Genomic DNA, 24,545 nt, shown 5'->3' with positions numbered 1-24,545 from the left:
GGGAACTATTAATTCTGAACATGGACTTAGGAAGCTTCAGGTAGTTGTCAGAGCTTGAAGACTTTGTCTCTTTCAGGTGGAGCCCACCAAGTACTATGAAGCCTGTGTGAGTGACGCATGTGCCTGTGACTCAGGAGGTGACTGCGAGTGTTTCTGCACTGCTGTGGCTGCCTATGCCCAGGCCTGCCACGAAGTGGGAGTGTGCTTGTCCTGGAGGACACCAGACATCTGCCGTGAGTGGGGCTCTGTCTGTGTTGCTGAAGGGTGGAACTTGGCATGAGGTGGGTGATGGCCTTTCCTGCTTCTCCTGGCTTGGTTCTGGTCAGCACACACACACACACACACACACACACACACACACACACACACCTCCCTCCAGTGTGTATGGTGTATGTGTGCATCTGCGTGTGTCCTGCACATCCAAGTGCACAAACACTGTTGTCACTCAACAGATGGCTCTAACATGAGCAGCTCCAAGGGCTGAGGACTGCAGGGGTTGAGCTAGGATGTCTGCTATGAGTGCTCTGGGAGGGACTGTGGTCCCAGGCAGGAGAGGCCAACTCTGTGTGTCCATCAGGATACAGTGAAGGGCCAATAGTTTCCTGAGGAAAATGAACTGAGGGTGAGCATCTGTAGGAGGAAGCTTGGCCTCAGAGCACGTTCTGCATTGGAGGCATCGGTACACCTTCTTATGCACGGTCCATGTGAAGCCCTGAGGGAGCAGTGTGACTGGGGGCAGCTGCTGTGGCTGGAGAGCCCCATTCGATGTTTGCCTTTCTGGAACCTCTATTAGTCTGAAACCCATATCTGAATTCCCTTTTCTCAGGGTGGGGTAGAAAATGGTTTAGCAGACCCTAGGTCCGCTAAAGGTTTACCCCAGTAAATCTCCCCCCTTTCCAGCACTATTCTGTGACTACTACAACCCAGAGGGTCAGTGTGAATGGCACTACCAGCCATGTGGGGCCCCCTGCATGCGCACCTGCCAGAACCCTAGTGGACATTGCCTCCATGATCTGCATGGCCTTGAAGGTAGGTTGGAGGCTGAGCTGGAAGGAGCAGGAACTGTTGGATTCCTAGGATCTGGACTGGGGTATAACCTGGAATCTGAGGCCTAGAGCCTTCTTTTGGGACCCTTGGTTGGGATAAATTCTGCCTGATCCCTCTAGGAGCCTTTATGGCTTCAACCTCAACCACTAGTGTGGATGAGGCTGGACACTGGGACAGACCTGGGCCCTGGTGTGAGAGGGCTTGTTGGGAGACTGTCTGGAACTCAGGTCTTCTTGGTCCACAGGCTGCTACCCCAAGTGCCCACCAACAGCCCCCATCTTTGACGAGAGTACGATGCAGTGTGTATCCAACTGCACAGCCGTTCCCTCGCCTCCACCGCCGCGTCCCTGCCGCATCAATGGAAAGTTGTACCGGCCAGGTGCGAAAGTACCTTCAGACAAGAACTGCTATTCCTGGTAAGTCATTCACCCAGAGTGACATAGGACCTGGAACGCCATGGGGAATCCAAGCCAACCTTATCCACAGCATCAGCCTGGGGTCTAGAAGTACCCTCAACCCAAGGTTGCATGTACCGAGGGGAAAGAGTCACACTACCAGCCCGTGGGGCCCCTTGCATACACACCTGCCAGAACCCCCGTGGTCTGATCTTCATCTAGGAGGGAGAACACTCTTGTCTTAGGCTCAGTTGAGAGGAAGGATACCTTGGCTTGCAGCTGAGCTGGGAAGAAGGATGCCTTTGGCCTAAGGCTCATGTGAAAAGGGAGGATGCCCTTGACCTAAAATCCAGTTGTGTGTGAATGCAGTGGTGTCCTCAGTCAAGATGTCCTCTTAGGGATGAGGGGACAATGCCCATCAAAGTCCACCTTATTCCTATTGGCTATTGACAGGGGTGATGTTTGAGAGAGTGTGACCTTAGCCTCCAGCTAAGGGCTATAACTGGCTGCTTCATCACCAACACTGAGCACACTGGGTTCAGAACATTCCAGTTCCCACACACTCAGTCCCACGTCTTTCTCTTGACAGCATTTGCAAGGAGAACGGTGTGAGCTGTAGTCATGACGCTTCTGGTGAGTACCTGCATTCATCTCTGAGCTGGAGACAGAGTGGGAGGAGTCACTGCCGGTGTCATAGCACCCCCTGACAGGCTAAATGTCTATTCCCCACAGCCTGTGTCTGTACCTACAATGGGCAACACTTCCATCCTGGGGACATCATTTACCACACGACAGATGGCACGGGAGGCTGCATCTCTGCATATTGCAGGGCCAACGGCACAATTGAAAGGAATGTCGACACCTGCAGCTCCACCACTCCCATGCCCCCGACCACTTTCTCCTTCTCCACACCAGTAGGTAAGGCGGGTGTTACTGGTGGCAGAAAATGCTAGGCTTAGAGGGGGTGTCTCTCTTCCTGCTGATTGGTACTGTTTCTCTTGCAGAATGTTAGGCAATGGCTAGCTCTGGGTGTTGGTGGCAGGCCCTGAGGCTAGAGAAGGGGCCCAGGAGTTGGGCACCAGGAGCATGGGTACCCTGTTTTTATCTCACAGCAGTAAGGGGTCAATCTGCCTGACCCACTCTGGCAGGCCTGGTGTCCATGGCACCATTTTCTGTAGCTACTGGAGTCGATCTCTAATTGTGGGCCTTGGCTTAGAGGTTCTAAGCACATGTGACCTCAGGCCAGTACTTGGATGAACATGAGAGTTTTCCTGGAATTCATAGCTGCCTGCTTGTCTTATGCTACATGGGCCTTTATATCCCTGATGTCTCACCCTGCTGGGGGTTTGTCAGAGCCCCCTCAGCTAGTTTTGAGGGGTTATAAGCATGTAGATTCTGCTCAGGGGATGGCCAGGAGAGCAGGTTCTCTTTAGAGGCGATTAATTTGTCTGTTCATGGATCCATTATACTTTCCTTCTGTCCACCAAGAGGTAGGTTCTGAGTGATATGGCTCTGATGTTCAGTTTTCAAGGTTAGTATGACCATAGTGCTGGGACCCAAGGCAGCTGATGTATGAGGAGGAAGATGTGACCAGGGACCGGGTAGACAGCCCCAAGGCTCTAACGCTCACTCCTGTGACTTTTGTCCACAGTCATGACTTCAATGGCACCCTCCAGCACATATCCCAGCTCTGCCCCGAGTGTAGTGTACACAGGGTCCCCAGGCACAGCTGCATGGACAACAAGCAGCATGGTGTCTGTGAAGACACCTGCCACAGCCTCCACTTTGACCCCTTCTGCTATGGCCTCCACTGCGACCATGCTGGGGTGCCAGGAGGAGTGCGTCTGGTCTCCCTGGATGGATGTCAGCCGTCCTGGACGTGGTATTGACAGTGGTGACTTTGACACTCTGGAGAACCTCCGTGCCCACGGCTACCATATCTGCCAAGCACCAAGGGCAGTGGAGTGCCGTGCAGAGGACACCCCTGAGGTCCCACTTCATGCAATAGGGCAGCGTGTGGAGTGCAGTACAACTGTTGGACTGACCTGTCACAACAGAGACCAGGTGTCAGAGCTCTGTGACAACTACCAGATCAGAATTCAGTGCTGTACCCCCATCAGCTGTCCAGCCTCTAGTGGTCCAACCCAGACCACCCAATTGATAACCTCTAGGACAACTACAAAGGGGCCCAAAACCTCTGTAGCCCCTGTCACCTCCACTGACCTTGCAGATAGCACAGTTATCTCAGGCCCCTCAACCCATGCTCCACGTCCTCTCCCCTCTTCATCACACCCCTCCTCATCAGCTTCAAGTCCATCTCCTCCTGCCACAGTTAGTTCTACCACTGTGAAAACAACTCTGTCCACCACTAGTCCAATTCCAGAGCCAACTTCAGCCACATCATCTGTGTCCATTGCAACCTCAGGGTCTACCATAGCCTCTCTTGAGACTACCCATGAATGCAAACGGGAGGTCTGCAATTGGACTGATTGGATAGATGGCAGCTACCCTGGACCTGACAGAAACAGTGGAGATTTTGACACTTTTGCAAACCTGAGATCCAAAGGATACAAGTTCTGTGAGAAGCCTCAAAATGTTGAGTGTAGAGCTCAGTTCTTTCCCAATACACCTCTGGAGGAGCTGGGGCAGGATGTGACCTGCAATCGAGATGAAGGTTTGATCTGTTTGAACAAGAACCAGCTCCCACCCATTTGTTATAACTATGAGATCCGCATAGAGTGCTGCACAATAGTGGATACCTGTTCCACGGCTTCAACTACCACACATCCTACATCACATGAAGTAAGTACAGAAACAAAGACCACTTGGACCACAAGCTCCCATTCCTCTTCCAGCAAGGACACCAGTACTCTCTCAGCAACCATACACACAAGGAACCGGGCCACAGACAGTCCACACACAATCAGCACACCAGTGACCACCCACTGCCAGCCACAGTGCACCTGGACCCAGTGGTTTGACACCGACTTCCCGGTGCCCGGTCCACATGGAGGGGACCTGGAAACCTACAGCAACATCCTGAGGAAGGGAGAGAAGATGTGTCACCGGCCAGAGGAGATCACACAGCTGGAATGCAGGGCTGAGAACCACCCTGAGCTGAGGGTGGAGGACCTGGGTCAGGTGGTGCTGTGTGACCCCACTGTGGGCCTGGTGTGCAGGAATCGGGACCAGCAGGACACGTCTGGGATGTGTCTCAACTACGAGGTGCGGGTGCTGTGCTGTCGCCTTCCTGAAGACTGCCACACCACCACACGAGCCTCTCTTTCCAGCAGCCCAAGTGACACTGTCACCAGCTCATCTCCTGGCATGACCTCTGTGCATACAGCAACCAGTACATCCATGCACTCGACCAGGACCACCTCTGTGCAGACAGGCAGCACAACATCCATGCCTAATTCCAGACAAACCTCTGGGCAGTCAGCCAGCACCATCTCCCAACCCCAAACCAGATCAACACCTATAGGAAAATCTGTCACCACCTCTGGACAGACAGTCGGCACCACTTCCATTAGGCGCACCAGAACCCCGTCTGTGCAGACAGCCAGCACTACATCCCCCAGGCGCACCAGGACCACATCTGCGCAGACAGCCAGCACCACGTCCCCCAGGCGCACCAGGACCACATCTGCGCAGACAGCCAGCACCACGTCCCCCAGGCGCACCAGGACCACATCTGCGCAGACAGCCAGCACCACATCCCCCAGGCGCACCAGACCCATATCTGCGCAGACAGCCAGCACCACGTCCCCCAGGCGCACCAGGACCACATCTGCGCAGACAGCCAGCACCACGTCCCCCAGGCGCACCAGGACGACATCTGCGCAGACAGCCAGCACCACGTCCCCCAGGCGCACCAGGACCACATCTGCTCAGACAGCCAGCACCACGTCCCCCAGGCGCACCAGGACCACATCTGCGCAGACAGCCAGCACCACGTCCCCCAGGCGCACCAGACCCATATCTGCGCAGACAGCCAGCACCACATCCCCCAGGCGCACCAGACCCATATCTGCGCAGACAGCCAGCACCACGTCCCCCAGGCGCACCAGGACCACATCTGCGCAGACAGCCAGCACCACGTCCCCCAGGCGCACCAGGACGACATCTGCGCAGACAGCCAGCACCACGTCCCCCAGGCGCACCAGACCCATATCTGCGCAAACAGCCAGCACCACGTCCCCCAGGGAGGGGAGGACTACATTTGCGCAGACAGCCAGCACCACATCCACCACCGGCACCAGCACCATCTCTGAGAAGGCAGCTAGTACTACCTACATACCACAAACTAGCTCACCCTCTACCAGAACGTTGAGCACCACCCTCAAAACCCAGACCAGATCATCCTCTACAGAAAAGTATGGAACCACCCCTGTGCAGACAGCCAGCACCACGTCCCCCAGGGAGGGGAGGACCACATCTGCGAAAACAGCCAGCACCATGTCTACCAGTGGCACCAGCACCATCTCTGAGAAGACAGCCAGTACCACCTACATACCCCAAACTAGCTCACCGTCTACAGAAAAGTCCGGAACCACCCCTGTGCAGACAGCCAGCACCACATTCATGGGAAAAACCATCTCTGTGCCTGGGACCACAGTCACCTCTCCTCCTCTCAGCACCACAGGCCCCTGGTCTCATTCCGGGATGAGTTCCTCCCCAGTGACCACCCACTGCCAGCCACAGTGCACCTGGACCCAGTGGTTTGACACCGACTTCCCGGTGCCCGGTCCACATGGAGGGGACCTGGAAACCTACAGCAACATCCTGAGGAGGGAGAGAAGATGTGTCACCGGCCAGAGGAGATCACACAGCTGGAATGCAGGGCTGAGAACCACCCTGAGCTGAGGGTGGAGGACCTGGGTCAGGTGGTGCTGTGTGACCCCACTGTGGGCCTGGTGTGCAGGAACAGGGACCAGCAGGACACGTCTGGGATGTGTCTCAACTACGAGGTGCGGGTGCTGTGCTGTCGCCTTCCTGAAGACTGCCACACCACCACACGAGCCTCTCTTTCCAGCAGCCCAAGTGACACTGTCACCAGCTCATCTCCTGGCATGACCTCTGTGCATACAGCAACCAGTACATCCATGCACTCGACCAGGACCACCTCTGTGCAGACAGGCAGCACAACATCCATGCCTAATTCCAGACAAACCTCTGGGCAGTCAGCCAGCACCATCTCCAAGCCCCAAACCAGATCAACACCTATAGGAAAATCTGTCACCACCTCTGGACACACGATTAGTACCACGTCCACCAGAGACACCAGGACCACCTCTGGGCAGACAGCCAGGGACACCAGGACCACCTCTGGGCAGACAGCCAGCACCACGTCCCCCAGGGAGGGGAGGACCACATCTGCGCAGACAGCCAGCACCACGTCCGCCAGGCACACCAGAACCACATCTGCGCAGACAGCCAGCACCACGTCCCCCAGGCACACCAGAACCACATCTGCGCAGACAGCCAGCACCATGTCTACCAGTGGCACCGGCACCATCTCTGAGAAGACAGCAGGTACCACCTACATACCCCAAACTAGCTCACCGTCTACAGAAAAGTCCGGAACCACCCCTGTGCAGACAGCCAGCACCACATTCATGGGAAAAACCATCTCTGTGCCTGGGACCACAGTCACCTCTCCTCCTCTCAGCACCACAGGCCCCTGGTCTCATTCCGGGATGAGTTCCTCCCCAGTGACCACCCACTGCCAGCCACAGTGCACCTGGACCCAGTGGTTTGACACCGACTTCCCGGTGCCCGGTCCACATGGAGGGGACCTGGAAACCTACAGCAACATCCTGAGGAGGGGAGAGAAGATGTGTCACCGGCCAGAGGAGATCACACAGCTGGAATGCAGGGCTGAGAACCACCCTGAGCTGAGGGTGGAGGACCTGGGTCAGGTGGTGCTGTGTGACCCCACTGTGGGCCTGGTGTGCAGGAACAGGGACCAGCAGGACACGTCTGGGATGTGTCTCAACTACGAGGTGCGGGTGCTGTGCTGTCGCCTTCCTGAAGACTGCCACACCACCACACGAGCCTCTCTTTCCAGCAGCCCAAGTGACACTGTCACCAGCTCATCTCCTGGCATGACCTCTGTGCATACAGCAACCAGTACATCCATGCACTCGACCAGGACCACCTCTGTGCAGACAGGCAGCACAACATCCATGCCTAATTCCAGACAAACCTCTGGGCAGTCAGCCAGCACCATCTCCAAGCCCCAAACCAGATCAACACCTATAGGAAAATCTGTCACCACCTCTGGACACACGATTAGTTCCACGTCCACCAGAGACACCAGGACCACCTCTGGGCAGACAGCCAGGGACACCAGGACCACCTCTGGGCAGACAGCCAGCACCACGTCCCCCAGGGAGGGGAGAACCACATCTGCGCAGACAGCCAGCACCACGTCCCCCAGGCACACCAGAACCACATCTGCGCAGACAGCCAGCACCATGTCTACCAGTGGCACCGGCACCATCTCTGAGAAGACAGCCAGTACCACCTACATACCCCAAACTAGCTCACCGTCTACAGAAAAGTCCGGAACCACCCCTGTGCAGACAGCCAGCACCACATTCATGGGAAAAACCATCTCTGTGCCTGGGACCACAGTCACCTCTCCTCCTCTCAGCACCACAGGCCCCTGGTCTCATTCCGGGATGAGTTCCTCCCCAGTGACCACCCACTGCCAGCCACAGTGCACCTGGACCCAGTGGTTTGACACCGACTTCCCGGTGCCCGGTCCACATGGAGGGGACCTGGAAACCTACAGCAACATCCTGAGGAGGGGAGAGAAGATGTGTCACCGGCCAGAGGAGATCACACAGCTGGAATGCAGGGCTGAGAACCACCCTGAGCTGAGGGTGGAGGACCTGGGTCAGGTGGTGCTGTGTGACCCCACTGTGGGCCTGGTGTGCAGGAACAGGGACCAGCAGGACACGTCTGGGATGTGTCTCAACTACGAGGTGCGGGTGCTGTGCTGTCGCCTTCCTGAAGACTGCCACACCACCACACGAGCCTCTCTTTCCAGCAGCCCAAGTGACACTGTCACCAGCTCATCTCCTGGCATGACCTCTGTGCATACAGCAACCAGTACATCCATGCACTCGACCAGGACCACCTCTGTGCAGACAGGCAGCACAACATCCATGCCTAATTCCAGACAAACCTCTGGGCAGTCAGCCAGCACCATCTCCAAGCCCCAAACCAGATCAACACCTATAGGAAAATCTGTCACCACCTCTGGACACACGATTAGTACCACGTCCACCAGAGACACCAGGACCACCTCTGGGCAGACAGCCAGGGACACCAGGACCACCTCTGGGCAGACAGCCAGCACCACGTCCCCCAGGGAGGGGAGGACCACCTCTGGGCAGACAGCCAGCACCACGTCCCCCAGGCACACCAGAACCACATCTGCGCAGACAGCCAGCACCACGTCTACCAGTGGCACCAGCACCATCTCTGAGAAGACAGCCAGTACCACCTACATACCCCAAACTAGCTCACCGTCTACAGAAAAGTCCGGAACCACCCCTGTGCAGACAGCCAGCTCGACATTCATGGGAAAAACCATCTCTGTGCCTGGGACCACAGTCACCTCTCCTCCTCTCAGCACCACAGGCCCCTGGTCTCATTCCGGGATGAGTTCCTCCCCAGTGACCACCCACTGCCAGCCACAGTGCACCTGGACCCAGTGGTTTGACACCGACTTCCCGGTACCTGGTCCACATGGAGGGGACCTGGAAACCTACAGCAACATCCTGAGGAGGGGAGAGAAGATCTGTCACCGGCCAGAGGAGATCACACAGCTGGAATGCAGGGCTGAGAACCACCCTGAGCTGAGGGTGGAGGACCTGGGTCAGGTGGTGCTGTGTGACCCCACTGTGGGCCTGGTGTGCAGGAACCGGGACCAGCAGGACACGTCTGGGATGTGTCTCAACTATGAGGTGCGGGTGCTGTGCTGTCGCCTTCCTGAAGGCTGCCCTGTGACCCCTGGGCCTCTCCCTGTGACATCATCTCACAAGCCCTCATTTCCAATTGTTTCGACCTCCTCTGTGCCGCCATCCTCATTGTCCAGCCCTTGGGTACACTCTGCCATTCCTTGCTTGTGCAACGTGTCAGGCCTTTTATACCCTATTGGTAAGTGAGATATCTTTATGTAGTTTCCTATGGCACTCTGTTCCCTAATTTTCTTTTGTGAAAATCCTTGGGTTTGGCAGATGGTGCTATAATTGCCTTCAGACATTTCTAGTCTCATCTTTCTTTCATTGCATGGGAAGTCTTGAGGCTGGCAACCCCCTATCTGAGGAGCAGAGTTTTCTCCCACGACCTCCCCAGTCTCTGCATAACTCTTGATCTTGCAGGATCCATCATCTACAACCGGACAGATCTTGATGGCCACTGTTACTATGCATTGTGCAGCCAGGACTGCCAAGTGGTTAGAGGGGTTAGTCAGGACTGCCCCTCCACCATGCCACCGCCTACCCCAGCTCTATCCACCTCTGCCTCTACTGTCACACCTGTCACTGAGCGGGATACGTGCAATGTGTTCCCTCCAAGAATGGTAAGCCTATCTGCTGTCTTTTCTGGAGACTCATGGCCACTATGGAGACCTTGATGTATTTGCAATTATACCTCAGCTTAAGTTCTCACAAAGATCACCAGCCTCTGCTTGACACAGGATGAGCTTTGGGCTGGGTTTTTTTTTTATGACTTTGTATGTCTGGTCTACGGGTGCTACACTAATAGTTGGGTAGTTGGGTGTCAGGGCTGGAGGTTGAAATCCCCCCACCCTCCGTGAGAGTGATGGTGGCAGAGGTGTTGGTACATCCCATGGATGTAGTGGCACATGGAAGGGGCTGACATTCAGCCGTGGGGCATTTCCACATTGTGAACCCTTGTAACCACTTCCATACTTTGGTAGGGATGAGGTGAGGACAGGGCCTGGAATTGGGGTACGGAACCCGGGGAAGTGAGGTGATACCATGGCCTAGGACTTAGACCCACAGCTGACTTTGTTTCTGCAGAAAGGGGAGACCTGGCCTATGCCTAATTGCTCCCAAGCCACCTGTGAGGGCAACAATGTCATCTCCCTGAGCCCACGCCAGTGCCCAGAGGTGAAGGCCCCATCTTGTGCCAACGGCTACCCACCCCTGAAGGTGGATGACCAGGACGGTTGCTGCCAGCACTACCAGTGCCAGTGTGAGTGGGGATAGGGTTCATCAGGGGGAGGCATGGCAGAGGAGGAGAGAATGAGGTAGGCACCAGGGAAGACCTTCCCTTATCAAGTAAGAGATGGGGATGCTAAGTGAAGGGAACTGAACCCTGGAGCCATAGGGCCCAGTGGGAGGAGAATCCCAGAAGCTTATGAAGGACCTGCCAGGCAGAGTCTGAAGGGACCATTTATGTGTGTCACAATAGTACAACAGTCTCAAGAGTTCCTGCTTTGGAGGCAGTGGGGAGGGAGGTTGGACCAGCCTGATGAAAGCCAGGCTCTAAGGTAAGCTCCCGGCACCCACAGGTGTTTGCAGCGGCTGGGGTGATCCCCACTACATCACCTTTGATGGCACCTATTACACTTTTCTGGATAACTGCACATATGTGCTGGTGCAGCAGATCGTGCCTGTGTTTGGACACTTCCGTGTGCTCATTGACAACTACTTCTGTGATCTGGGAGACAGTGTTTCCTGCCCGCAGTCCATCATTGTGGAGTACCACCAGGACCGTGTGGTGCTGACCCGCAGGCCAGTTGGCGGGATCATGACCAACCAGGTGGACATGTCTTCACGGGCGTGCGCACGTTCGTGTGTGTGTGTGTGTGTGTGTGTGTGTGTGTGTGTGTGTGTGTGTGTGTGTGTGTGTGTGGTGTGCGTAGGGGGTTGTGGCAGGCTTGGTCTGGGTTGTGGACCCTAACTCTAAACTCCCTACTACCATCTGTATTCAGATCATCTTCAACAACAAGGTAGTCAGTCCCGGATTCCAGCAGAATGGCATTGTTGTCTCCCGTGTGGGTATCAAGATGTACGTTACCATCCAGGAGATTGGCGTTCAGGTCATGTTCTCAGGCCTCATCTTCTCTGTCGAGGTGCCCTTCAACCTCTTCGCCAACAACACAGAGGGCCAGTGTGGTAAGCTCCACTCTGGATATTGTTTGGGTATCAGGAGCAGCCTCTCCATGGGCCTAGAGGGGTTTCTGATTGTGCACACATGTGGCTTACATCTGTGTATCATCGTGGTTTCTCTGTACACTGGGAACCAAGCTGGCTTCTGGGGAAGTCAGGTGCACAGGAGAGTATATGAGACAAGATGCCAATTCTGACCCTCAGCAAGAGTGCACCAGGCATAGCTCTGCTGCTCAGCTGGCTGACCCTTGTCTCACCTGCAGGTACTTGCACCAATGACCAGAAGGATGAGTGCCGCCTTCCTGGAGGGGCAATAACCTCTTGTTCTGATATGGCTCCCCATTGGAAGGTGCCCAACCAGCCTTCATGCCAAGGGCCTCCTCCAACATCAACTTCAGTGGTACCCAGTCCTTCACCGACCCCGTGCCCACCATCACCAATCTGTGAGCTCATCCTAAGCAAGTAAGATTCCAAAAGGTGGGGGTAGCCTTGCTGGTCCCATCTGCCAAAAGATACCAGGTCCTCAAAAGGCTCCTAAGAAAAATGGGATCAGCCTTGTTCTAGGATCTGGGCACTGTCTCTAGAGATCTTATCAGTCAGTGATTGCTGCTGGAATGCTACTGCAAGGCTGGTGGTGACCATGTTGGCTCATCTCTGGAGTCCTCTGCCAGTTCCTCTCACTGATATGAGCATCAGTCATTGTCTGTACCTGTGCAGGATGCAGAGTTGCAGAATAAGGAAGGCTGAGGGGAGAGACATTTGCAGGAAGTGGTGCTCTGGCTGTTACCTTTCCTGGCATGCACACACAGGCGCATGATGCCCCTTGATTTAGAAGACAGGCTCATAGGTGCTGAGTCCTTGTCCAGGGCCTCATCTCCCAGGGGAAATCGCAGGTCTGGAAGCCCCCACCGTGACTGGTAACCCAAGTAGTATGGATGCACACACTACCATGTCTGTCTTTGTCCTCCCACAGAGTCTTTCAGTCTTGCCACGATGTCATCCCTCCACTGCCATTCTATGAAGGATGCTTGTTTGACTACTGTCACGGCATGGGCTGGGAAGTCGTGTGCTCAGGCCTAGAGCTCTATGCATCACTCTGTGCGGCCCACGGCCGGTGCATCCCCTGGAGAAGCCAGACCAACAACACCTGTTGTGAGTGTCCAGCCAGGCCACCTTCCTGTCCTCTGTTATGAGAATTTAGAGGTGCTAGGCAGATAGTCTGGAAAAGGACACAAAACCTCAAGGCTAGTCTTTCCTGGAGGGAAAAGCTCCAGGCTTTGCGTTTGTTTTTGGGAAAGGGAAGTTATCCAAATTGAGGTAACTGTGGATTTAGGGCCTGGGCTGCCAGCTATATTGGCCAAGCTATAGAGCTAAATGCCTGGGGGAGGGGGACAGGTTGTAGACAGCTAGTGAAGGTTTCTGAGTGGGTGTCGGCACTCAGCAGTGGCTGGGGTCTGGAGGATCCCAGAAGCAGGGCCTTGAATTGGCTTCTCAGGGGTGGCTCTCTCTCCACACAGCATTCACCTGCCCTGCTAACAAAGTGTACCAGCCATGTGGCCCAACCAACCCTTACTACTGCTATGGGAATGATGACCTCAGCACCAGCTTGTAAGTGTCAGCACTCTGCTCACAGGGCTGACAAACCCTGGGCATTCAGTCTTGGCACTTGGCTTTCCTAGTCTGGGTTCTCTCTTACTTGGGGGTGAAGGATCCACCAATTCTCTGTTTCTCACAGGACTCTTCAAGAAGCTGGCCCCTTCACAGAGGGCTGCTTCTGTCCAGATGACATGACACTTTTCAGTACTAATGATTCAATCTGCGTGCCTTCCTGCCAATGTATGTCCCCAGCGGCATGGAGTTGGGGGTTTGGAGGGGCAGATTGTGACTTGACCCCTGATCCCACTATGGTGCCCAACATGGGTCCTGTTCCTGCCCCACCCCTGTGGCCACTCTCAAGTGACAAAACCTCTCTCTACAGGGTGTCTGGGGCCTCATGGAGAACCTGTGGAGGTAGGTATGAATGGTGGTGGTTCCTGGGGGGGGCAGAGCACCAAGACAAAAGCAGTGCAGGGTTGGGGTGAGGTTTTCTTAGTATGCCAAAGGCCAAATGAAGGCAGGAAGAGTGCCAGTGTCCCAACAGGATCCAGGAATGTCTTGTTCTCTGAGGATGACCTGCCTGTGTTCTGGAGCTGCTGGGCATCTCATGAGGACTGGTTAGACCTGTTCTTCCCCGGTACTCTTTCTTTCCTGAGGAGACATGTGATGGGGTGGAGGGGAAGGCTGCTCGCCAAACAAAGCCTTTCTCCCACCTCTGCTGCCACCTCTGCACCTGGACATCAGGCCTTCCCTCCTGAATCCCTCTCCCCACAGCACAACCCCTCAGCACACGTGGCTGCAGCTGTCCTTGGGATGAGCAGCTCACTCACAGGTCAGGTTCATGTATCATTCCCCACAGCCGGGCCACACCATCAGCTTCGACTGCCAGGACTGCATCTGCAAGGAGGCCACGCTGACCTGCCAAAGGAAGCGCTGTCCCCAGACCACCTGCCCAGAGCCTGGCTTTGTGCCGGTGCCTGAAGCCCTGGAGGCTGGCCAGTGTTGTCCCCAGTTCAGCTGTGGTGAGCCTCTGCTACTGTTCCCACACCCGTAGGTAGTACTATCTCCTGGGGAGCCATAGGTATACAGGGTCGGCAGCCAGCTCTGCTCTGCATACATGGTCCCAGGAGGAAAGGAGTAGAAGATATCCATTCTCAGGCTCTGCACACTGCTTGAGTATAGGGACCCTGCTGTGTCCCGATTTGGTAATGTCCTAGCAGGTGATCTTTAGGTGTGTGTGATTGGAGATTCCCCTGTCCAGCCTGACCAGAGCCTGCTCCTGGGGTCCTGGGAACTGTCATGACATCCTGTGGTGGGGTAGATCCTTGGAGCAGAAAAGAAGCAAGCATAGGGCAAGCCCAGTCCCTGACAGCTTCCTCTACCCACAGTCTGCAACTCTAGCCACTGCCCTCCTCCTCTGCACTGCCCGGAGAACTCCAGCCTGATGGTCACATACAAGGAGGGAGCTTGCTGCCCAAGCCAAAACTGCAGTGAGTGTCCCTGATCCTTGCACCAAGCCACACTGGGACCTAGAACTTCCCAGGGGACAAACCAGATGAAGCTACTGATGGTTGGAGATGGGTTGTTGCTTGGTGTGGAGCTCTTGGTTGGAAGGAAGTCCAAGGTTCTCCAGTATCTAACAGCAGAGCCTATTGATGTTAAGAGTCAGTCTGTGCCCTTGCAAGGCCAAGGCTACAGCCAGTATGTCTCTTGAACAGGTCGAAAGGGCTGTGAATTCAACAGGACTCTCTATCAGGTAGGAACCACTGGTGCTCAGGCCTTACAGCCTACAAGGACTGAGCTTTCCATTTGGGGATCTCCACCAGCCCTTTGGAGCTCAGGTGGTGATCTGAGAAGCTGAGGAGTTCTTGAGTCACTGCAGACCCTGGCACAGAGCTCCTGTCCAGACCAACAACAGAAGCCCCAGTGGCTGTAGCTCAGATCAGTGCAGTTAAGGTTGGCCCCAGGATCCTTGAGGCTGCCAATGCCTGGTGTCTGAGCCCATCAGGGTTCTAGCAGCTCTCTGCTCCCTGAAATCATACTGGGTATGCCAGCACCTCATTTCCCCCAGCTGTGCTCTCCCCACACCAGTTCCCAGGTGTGTAGTATCTTGGGTCCCCTGACACAGAGACATAGTATTGACAGCTCTGCCCTGTGACAGCACCTGAATTATGGCCTCTTTACAATAAGGTAACATTAAGGATCATCTCCTCGAGAATGCGTCAGCTTGGTGGGCAGCCAGGGCAAGGCCAGCCAGAGTATAGGGCAGGTCTCTTCCCAGCTTGAGTCCACTAATGGCCAGCCCTGACTCTTTCCAGCCTGGTGATGTGGTCTCCTCCAGCCTATGTGAAACATGTGTGTGTCAAGCACCCAGCAATCCCCATTCAGATGTCTTTGTGATCAGCTGTGAGACTGAGCTTTGCAACACCCTGTGCCCTACGGTGAGCACTGACCCCATCCCTGCTCTCATCACCCTGTGCTGATGGCCTGAACTCAGGCAGAGTACCATTCTTCCTGCAGGGCTTTGAGTACCAGGCCAAACCAGGACAGTGTTGTGGCAGGTGTGTGCAGAAGGGCTGCACCTTTAAAAACAGCAACAGCTCTACTGTCTACTACTACCCTGTGAGTACCTGGGACTATGCTAGGTGACCTCAGAAAGGGGACTAGATGAAACAGCAGACCACAGGCTCTGAAAAGCCACCATAATCTCTAAGGAACCACTCAAAGCCCCAGGCCCAGGTATAAAAAGCATGAAGAAGACAGCATTTGAACTGAACAATCAGGGTCCTGGGGGCACTAGACTCTGAGTGGCCTAAATCCTGGAGGCTCAGGGATGATCAGGCAGGGTCCTAGGGACTCCGGTTGAATATGCAGGGTCCTGGAACCTCGGGGGCACTTGGGAAGCCATCTCCGGCAGACATAGGCCTGGTTTATGCCACTGTCTTCTGGAAGATAATAGGCTGTGGGAGACAGAGGTTGGGCACTCACTATGCAGGCTGGGCCTCCTTTCAGCCTGGTGAGTCCTGGTCAGAATCTGGGGACCCCTGTGTGACTCATAAGTGTGAGCAGCTCCAAGACGTATTCATAGTTGTGACAACGAAGAGGGAGTGTCCCAAGGTCAACTGTCCACAGGTAAGTCTGGACTTTCCCACCCCAGCCAAGGAGGCAGCTTGCCTGGAGATGAGGGGAGGCCAGTGCCACATGGCCACCAGCTTGTCCCCTTCCCAGTCTTGTTTGCATTCGGCCCCATGTCTCATTCCTCCCTTTCTGGATGCCTCGTTGCCCCTGGCGTTCACAATGACCCATTGTTGGCACAGGGCCAGGTTCAGCTGAGAGAAGATGGTTGCTGCCATGACTGTCTCAGTCTCGTCCCCCAGCAGAGTAAGTGGGGGCTTGACAAGGAAGGGCTTGATCCCAGCTTGGGGCACTCAGGAAACGACCTAGCAGATACTGACCCTCTGTCTCACTTCCTGTCCTCCCAGAATGCACAGTACACCAAAGACAGCAGATCATCCGTCAGCAGAACTGCAGCTCTGAGGGACCAGTGAGCCTCTCCTACTGCCAGGGCAACTGCGGGGACAGCACCTCCATGTACGAGCCCTGGGGAGCCTCAGGAGACAGCGATCAGAGATGCAATCAGAGTGGGGATGGGGTGGAGTGTGTGGTGCCCTCGGGTCCAGGAGCAGAGCAGGGAGGGGCAGAACCAGGAGGGGGAGAAAGAGGGTGCAGGGCTACTGGAGGAGACTGTTATGATAACTTGAGCATCCCAAGCTGGCATCAGCAGGGTTCCAAGGCGCTTGTGCTATGGTGACCACTTTTGAAGCAGGATTTCTGTTTGTGGAAGTATCTCAAAGGTACAAATCCCAGTCCCACAGCAATGAGCTGCTGTGCATCTGGCTGCAGATTTAGGACACCTGGTGGTCAAGGGCGGCTGTGGCAGAAACATTTGCCTCAGGGCAATTGGCAAGTGAGAGCAGCAGGGTTTTGAACACAGGGTGACAAAGACCTCAGGAGCTTGGCACTGTGCCCACTGGACACACAGCCTGTGGCAGGTGTGGGCAGCTCCTGGCAGGTCTGGGTGCTGAGCAGGTCTACCCACAGGTACTCCCTGGAGGCCAACGCAGTGGAACACAAGTGCGAGTGCTGCCAGGAGCTGCAAACCTCGCAGAGGACTGTGACTCTGCACTGTGACGATGGCTCGAGTCGCACCTACAGCTACACCCAGGTTGAAAAGTGCGGCTGCCTGGGCCAGCGGTGCCATGCTCTAGGTGACACAAGCTACTCAGAATCCTCAGAATCGGAGTTCAGGCCCAAGGAAAGTAAAGAACATGGCCAGCTGTCCGCATCTGGGGCCAGCAAGGAGGTGCCTGGGCCTTCCCAGTAAATTGAACAGCATAGCTGTCCCAGCACACCACCCAAAGGTCCTCCTGAGGCCAGCAGGACATGTGCTGCGTGTTCAAGTGGCTTGAACTCCAGACTTACCTACCCACCACTTCCTCTTCAAGAGGGACATCAACCCCAGCTGTCCTTGGAGGAGGGAGAGGTCCTTTCCACCATTTAGGAGCCTGGGGGCCACTGGACTCCTTTGGAAAGAACTTCAGTATCAACGAAGGAGTCAGTTGCATGCGGATGTCATCTGCTTGACTTCACCTCAGTCCTGCACCTGTGCCCCTTTCAGGAAATGGCCAATTTGATTTATAAATACACTCAGAGCATTTGTGGATTCTGTGTGTGTGTGTGTGTGTATTATTTTTTAAACATGTCCATATATATAGGAACTGAATAAGTGCAGGCTTGGACTTCAGTGGGATTATACTTCAGGCTGTTCACTAGGGGCTTGGCAGACTGGTGAAGGCCACTGGGGAGCTCTCTGCCTCTATTTGCTGGGAGGATATGTCCCAAAGGTGACAATCACTACATAGAAGTAAACTAGAGTCTGGTTGATGCTCAGAGTCAGAAGCATCCTGGAAGAGGATGATGAGGGGGAGAATGAATGAGTGAGTGAATTAGTGAATGAGAAAGTGATTAAATGAGTGAATAAATGAGGGAGTGACTGAGTGAATAAGTGAATTAGTGAGTGGATGAATGAGTGCGTGAGTGAATGAACTAGTGACTGAGGAGATTAGTGAATGAATGAATGAATAAGTGAGTGACTGATAGAATTAGTGAGTGAGTAAGGCCATGGATAATGACATGCTTGAAAGATGGAGGAATGGAATGGGTATACAAGTGATTGAGTGGATAGATGAGTGAACCAGGGAGCAAGTGGATGGATGATTGAACAAATGAGTGGATGAATTAGTGAGTACATGGAAGAACAGATGAATGAATAAGTGGATTGGTGTATGAGTGGATGAAGGCATGGGTGGTCACGTGGTTAAACAAATGAGTGAATGAATGAGTAAGTGCATGAATGTATGAATGAAAGAAGGGACCTGATGGTGGCCAGGCTGAGCCAAGCACGTCTAGATATCTTACTGTTCAGAGAGAGAGAGAGGCCTGAAGTGGCAGCTGAGTAGCCCCTGGGAGCCCATGATCATGCACTTACCACACTCCAGTGCTTAGGGGTTCCAGCTTCATCAACAGTGGGCACATGGAGGGCAGGAGGATGAGTATCCCTAGAGAAGACACTGCAGGGGGAGTGAGATGTCAGCCTTTTGGAGCCAGAAATTTGCTAGGAGGTTGGAGGATAGGGTAGGAGATAAACAGCTAGACTTTGTTGGATGCCTGGAGGCAGCCTGGGACTCGGGCTAGGGTTCTTAGACATGTGGTCACTGGGCAGGTATGGGGTGAATGGAGCGGGGTATAGTCAGACTGTCTAAAAGTCTCTGGTGTGGCATGAGGGGAGGAACACAGTTCTCATGCCCAGGTCTTTGTCTCACCCAGCAAGGCAGCATGCTGGTGGCCAGCACAGTGTACATGGGAATCCAGACTCGTGTATACAAGCCCAGCCTTCAGGAGTTCAATGTCCATTGCTTCTGTTGTACGCTGCCTCAGATATAAGAACCAGGGTCAGCTGGGTCTGGCTTGAGGTCCAGGGGCCTGCAACTTTTTCATGACCTGTTTGGAGTTCAGTTGTTTTCCTCAATGTTGCCATAAAGTGATGCAAGCCCAGCTCTGCACCTTTGTAGTGTTCTGAATCTGGGCTTTTGTTCTTGGATGGTCTGTCCCTTGAGGATAGCCCAAGGCTGAACTGAAGCCCTAGGGGTGCAAGAATTTCTCTGGGGTCTTAGGGCTGCAGGTTCCAAGGGAGAGTGTAAGGACAGCCCTTCAGTTCTTCCCAAGCATCCCCACTGCACAGACAAGCTTTGGGTTCAGCTGAAGAACTAAAGTCCTTATCCTTTCATCTGTCTGCCTCCCAAGTCAGTCATGGCTTGGACTGGTCCTTAAGTCACCTTCGGGTCCATTCTGCCTGAATGTAGTCTTCAAGCTTAGGAAATTAGGGCTCACCTAAGATATATCCAGTTCTTATGGGGTCCCTAGGTCTGAAAGCTTTTGTCCTAATGGCAGGTCTCCTGGTATTTGGGTTTCAGACAGACAAGTCCTGCCTGCGTGATATTAGGGGTTCCAGACTTCTAGGTGAGTCCTACAGCTGCCCTGCTTCCTTGAGGGTATTTACTTCCAGTGGTTTGGGCTGCCTCAAAGCTTGAGTATCCCTATAGTGCTGAGAGGGTCACTTCCTGGCTGAGACCCTGTGACCTTTTGCACAGGCAGGAAGTGTAAGCTGTGAACCCTGAGGCTGGCTGGCTCTGCAGGTCTGCTCTGCTGCCTGGCTCACCCCACTGACCTCTTAGTGGCTGCCAGTCCCTAATCAGTGTCATTGCCCCCGGAGAGGATCAGGTATCCCAGAGAGCCGCCTCTTCCTCTCTGAGTGGGGCAGTGCGGTGGTGACTAATCCCCTAGCTCTTGGAATACCCACAGATTGAGGTCCCCCTGTGCGTCATTTCTGCCTAGAACCATGGCAGGTGTGCTGGCAGGAAGCAACCGGATCGCATGCCCCTGGGTGGGAGTGGCTACCTTCCTCACCTGCACACCCTGCCCACCACAGCCTCAGCCAAATTGTGCAATGCATTGTTTCTGGAAAGAGCTGAAGAGTGGGGCAGGGGCCCACACATACCATGGTGGTAGTCTCCACCCTGACCACAGGGGTAGCCCCTTGACCCCACACCCTGGACTTCGGGACTTCGCATAGAATGGGGCAAGAACATTTTATTGCTGAAATATCTGAATGAGGCCCAGTAGACCCGGGCTGGCCCCCATTGCTCCAGAGGGCACAAGGTCTTGAGAAAGACTAACTTGAGGAGCTTTGTAGGAAGCACAAAGCTCCACGGCTTGGGAGTTTCCAAAGTTAAGAACTGGATAAACAGGGCAGGGTAGGCTCCCGATCCCTCACACAGCACTCCAGTGCTTTGCTCACAGTGGGAAGCCTGCTTGATCTGAGGCCAGAGCCAGCTCCTTGTGACTGCCCTGGGAAGGCAGAGTGGAAAGGGAACCCTTGTCTATCAGTCTGCGGACAAGAGGAGGGCAGGGTAGTCTACCAGGGCTCGGAGGTGAGAGGCCTCCTCAGGTCCCATTGCCTAACTCCAATTGACCTGTGGTTTTCCAAAGGTTAAGACAATGATGGCTTGGCACTTGAGGTTGTGCTGATGTCCAGAAGTGGGGAGAGACCCCTCAGTGCTTCTACATGCAAGCAAAAAGTACTTCTGTCCACAGTCCCAAGATAAGATGACCAGAGAGGACACTAGCGCAGACATGTACACACATGCTCAGCCACCACAGTGGCTGCCATAGTTGCCCTACCCCCACCTCAAGGAGGCTGTTCAGATCCCCAACCCAATGGTCTGCCCCTGAGGTCTCATTGCTGAGTGCTGGATTTCTGGGCCCTGATAGGAATGTTAGGTAGAGTACAGGCATTTAACTGTCCCTAAGACAGATCACATCTGACACAGCCAACCATAAATCCATCTTCCTTCAAGGCAAACAGCTTGGGGCTCTGTGACACTCCAGTCAACTGCCAGCAAGCAGTGACGAAGCCCACTTTACCATCAGCAGGTCCCCAGGACTGTGCCTAGTTCAGGCCCATCTGACAATACCATTTCCCCATGTAAGAGTACAAAGGGTTCCCCCTTAGAGGTGCAGACTCCAGTGATCCTAGTCTGAGCAGGGGACTCTGGACTCCAGTGATCCTAGTCTGAGCAGGAGACACTGACTGGGACAGAAGTGTCTAAGGGCACCTGCCAGGACAGCCTCACTGAACCCACACCCTGGCTTCATTCTCATCTTCCCACCCAGAGGAGCCCTCAGAGGGTCCAAAGAACACCTCAGCTGTGCTTCAGAGTGGGGTAGCCCCCAAGGAGACCACACCTCTGATATTTCCCAGGAAAGAGGGACAGACACCTTACCTCACATACTGTAACACAGCCCAGGGGGGTCAGATGTTTCTGTCATTCCTGGAATCGAATTTCTTCCTGCACCCCCAGCCAGTTCCACCAGGATAGGGGTTGCTTCCTCCCACACAGCCTTGCTCAGCATGAAGCCAGGTCAGGGGTTCCCTCTGCAAGTAGATCATTTTCTGACTGGTCACTGTTCAACAAGCTCCCACAGCCTGAGGCTGTGCCCAGCTTCAGCAGGCAGCTCCTGAGCCTCAAGGTTCCACAAAAGATGGGCACCCCTGAGACTCCCTTTCCTGCTGCGAGCCCTGGGGGACCTGGGAAGAAGGACCCCCAGTATAGAAATCATATAATCAGAATGTGCTCTGAGCCCTTGTTCCTGGTATCCTGCTAAAGTAGCCATGCTGGGACCAGAGCCTGTGTTAGCTTAGGAAGTCCCTGGCCACTCTCTGAGACCTGGGATGCTGTCCTGAGATTGTATCCAAATGTCTCTGCGGTGATGATTAGGCTGGTTTGCAAACTCTGCTTATAGAGAGCTCAGTGCCATTGCTCCCTTGTTTGCATGTGGGGGTGTGTCCAGGCATACCTGCAGGTCCCAGGTTGATGTGGATGTGGACACTTAGGCTCATCTGGACAGTCTTGGCCCTGTAGGCAGGAACTCTCTCCACTCCTTAGACAGTAACACATTTACTCCTCTTCTTAAGGAGGGATGTGACAGTAGCTCCGAGCTGACCATCTCTGGGCCTCGGGTAGCAGCCCCTCTCCAGACATGAACTGAATGGGCAAGAGACCCTGCAACTAAGTCATCCCTTTAGGTATCCATTGGTCTTTCTTATGGCAATGCTGGTGGCAACTCAGAACATACTGGCCTCAGGCAGCTCTGACCCTTTTTCCTCCTGGAGCATGGACTTACAGCTAATGCACTTCCTCCTTGTTCTTTTCTAAACACTGTCCCTGTCCCTGCTGTGGGGTGACACAAGAGGGTCCAGACACAGGAAGGTCTGAATGTGGAAAGTTTTCTGGGCCCATGTCTCCAACAAGAGACGAGTTGTGCAGGGCAGACTATGTCTTCCATTTCCCAGTGCCCAGATCTGCATGGGGTGTGTCCTTTGGCTAGGTTGGGGCTTCCATAGCTCAGCCACCACAGGGGCCCTGAGACTGGGTGATGTGAACTTGTTGGGGAGAGGCCAGTGCAGCCTGGGTGTGAGTATACAGTCGGCTTTTGTATCAGGCATCTCTCTCAGCACAGGGCAATGCGGGGAGGAGGCCACTGGCCTCTCAGCAAACCTCGCGGGTAGCAAGTCAACAACAGGGTTCCTGGAGGGGAGGGAAGGGCCTGTTTGTCCACTTGGCATCTCTGTTCAGGGACAGGACACTGAGGCCCTGCTCTTGTTTGCTCTCCTTCAATCTGTCTAATCCTGAGCAAACGCGGTGGCAGGGGGCTGCTTCTCACCTTTTCCTCTATACCAACCCCACACATGTCCCAATCTGCCCATCAGTGCCGGGGCTGGGTTGCCCAACTGTTGAGGGCCACCACAAGGCCTTGACCCTAGGTAGGCATGCTGGAAATGGGAAGGGGTACCAGGTCATGGCTGGGGTACCGGAAACACCTGCCCCATCAAGTAGCTGTCTCAAACTCCTGTGTCACCCACTCCTGGATTTCAGCCAGTAGACATAAACTCTTCTCTCCTGAACCCCTACTCTTCTGAAACCCTGCTTTCTCCCTGGCCCTTGTCTACACCTCATCTAGACACCCATAGCCAGGTGAGGTTTGTGGCTGCCCCTCTCTGCCCTTCTACCCACTTATTCTTCAAATCACAGCCAGAACAGGGCATTCTGAGGCACTTTTTAATCTTGATAAGATTTTGAGTTTCCAGGTAAGTTGCAAAAATAGAACCGAGAGCTCCCACGGGCTCCCTCCCTGGGTTCACCCATGTGTGCTCTGTTATGTGCGTCACCGTTTGCTTACATACGCACGCTGTATGTACATATTCCTTCTTTCTGAACCACCAGAGTTTAAGAAGTGTGCCCCTTCACCTTGTGGATATGGGTGTGTCTCCCTGGAAACAGGGCGGGGGGGGGTCACACCACAGGAGTTCACTTGGTCACAATGCCACCGTTCAGACCTGTTCGACTTCCACCGTGGCTCCATTTGTCGCCATAGCTGTTCACTTCCATGTTGAGCCTCTTAACTTGTCCTCTGTACCCTATACTCCAACCTGCTCATCCACGCTAGGGCCAGGCTACCCCATCACTGAGAGCCACTGCAAAGCTCCCCTCCCCTCCACCCTCAGCCATTGTGGCTACATTTGTCACAGCTATTGACTCATGACCAGAGTCACAGACGTTGTGTGTGTGTGTGTGTGTGTGTGTGTGTGTGTGTGTGTGTGTGTGCGTGTGTAGTTCCTTCCATCTGGGATCTGTCCTCAGTGCTACTTTGATTTTTCTTTCGTTTTGATCAAGGACAGAGGCATTGGGTTCCCCACAGCTGGGATTATGTGTGGCTGTGAGCTGCCCTACACAGGTGAAACTGAACTCAAGCCCTCAGCAGGACCTGCACATGACCCTGACCACAGAGCTACCTCTCTAGCTCTGCTTCTTTGTTTCCTGACCTTAATCTTTTGATGGGTACAGGTTTTGCACAGCACCCTAAGATCTGGGTCTCCACATTAGGGCACATGAGTTCAGCCTGGTCCTCCCTCCCCCTTATATTAAAGGGTGCCCTACCCCAACTGGACGGTCACTGGAACATTTGTCTCAGGGTTTCCCTATGGAGAAGCTGCTCTCCTGGGATTTGCAAGTGCCATGTGGAGATATGTGGGGACCATCGATGTCCTCTCTGGCTCTGCCTCAGTAGCACCGCCTGGATTTTCTGATTCCTTCCCCCTTTTCTTATTGACTTCCTTCTGCAGGAAAGAGTTTCTCTTTCATCCCATTTATTCATTTTGTATTTTTAAGAATTT

General features: G+C 54.3%; 1 protein-coding gene across 1 annotated transcript in view; it reads left to right on the top strand.

Moving 5' to 3' along the window:
• Muc5ac (mucin 5AC, oligomeric mucus/gel-forming) overlaps positions 1 to 17,915 on the top strand; it is a 31,337-nt gene extending 13,422 nt beyond the window's left edge. The window contains 25 exon segments of the mRNA XM_040751380.1: positions 77 to 233; positions 901 to 1,029; positions 1,292 to 1,463; positions 2,032 to 2,075; positions 2,175 to 2,360; positions 3,094 to 6,237; positions 6,240 to 9,614; positions 9,839 to 10,038; positions 10,502 to 10,676; positions 10,996 to 11,246; positions 11,419 to 11,602; positions 11,860 to 12,058; positions 12,570 to 12,748; positions 13,114 to 13,204; positions 13,332 to 13,432; positions 13,575 to 13,606; positions 14,052 to 14,214; positions 14,581 to 14,688; positions 14,911 to 14,948; positions 15,511 to 15,633; positions 15,713 to 15,814; positions 16,205 to 16,324; positions 16,510 to 16,573; positions 16,675 to 16,783; positions 17,294 to 17,915. Coding sequence (XP_040607314.1) covers positions 77 to 233; positions 901 to 1,029; positions 1,292 to 1,463; positions 2,032 to 2,075; positions 2,175 to 2,360; positions 3,094 to 6,237; positions 6,240 to 9,614; positions 9,839 to 10,038; positions 10,502 to 10,676; positions 10,996 to 11,246; positions 11,419 to 11,602; positions 11,860 to 12,058; positions 12,570 to 12,748; positions 13,114 to 13,204; positions 13,332 to 13,432; positions 13,575 to 13,606; positions 14,052 to 14,214; positions 14,581 to 14,688; positions 14,911 to 14,948; positions 15,511 to 15,633; positions 15,713 to 15,814; positions 16,205 to 16,324; positions 16,510 to 16,573; positions 16,675 to 16,783; positions 17,294 to 17,576 — 9,729 coding nt within the window. The 3' untranslated portion in view covers positions 17,577 to 17,915.
• The last annotated feature ends 6,630 nt before the right edge of the window (positions 17,916 to 24,545 follow it).

This window comes from Mesocricetus auratus, unplaced genomic scaffold (genome assembly GCF_017639785.1).
Source record: "Mesocricetus auratus isolate SY011 unplaced genomic scaffold, BCM_Maur_2.0 Super-Scaffold_4256, whole genome shotgun sequence".
In the NCBI taxonomy this organism is placed as follows: domain Eukaryota; kingdom Metazoa; phylum Chordata; class Mammalia; order Rodentia; family Cricetidae; genus Mesocricetus; species Mesocricetus auratus.
Note: the sequence above shows the minus strand (reverse complement) of the source record. Positions and strands in the feature narration are given on the sequence as shown.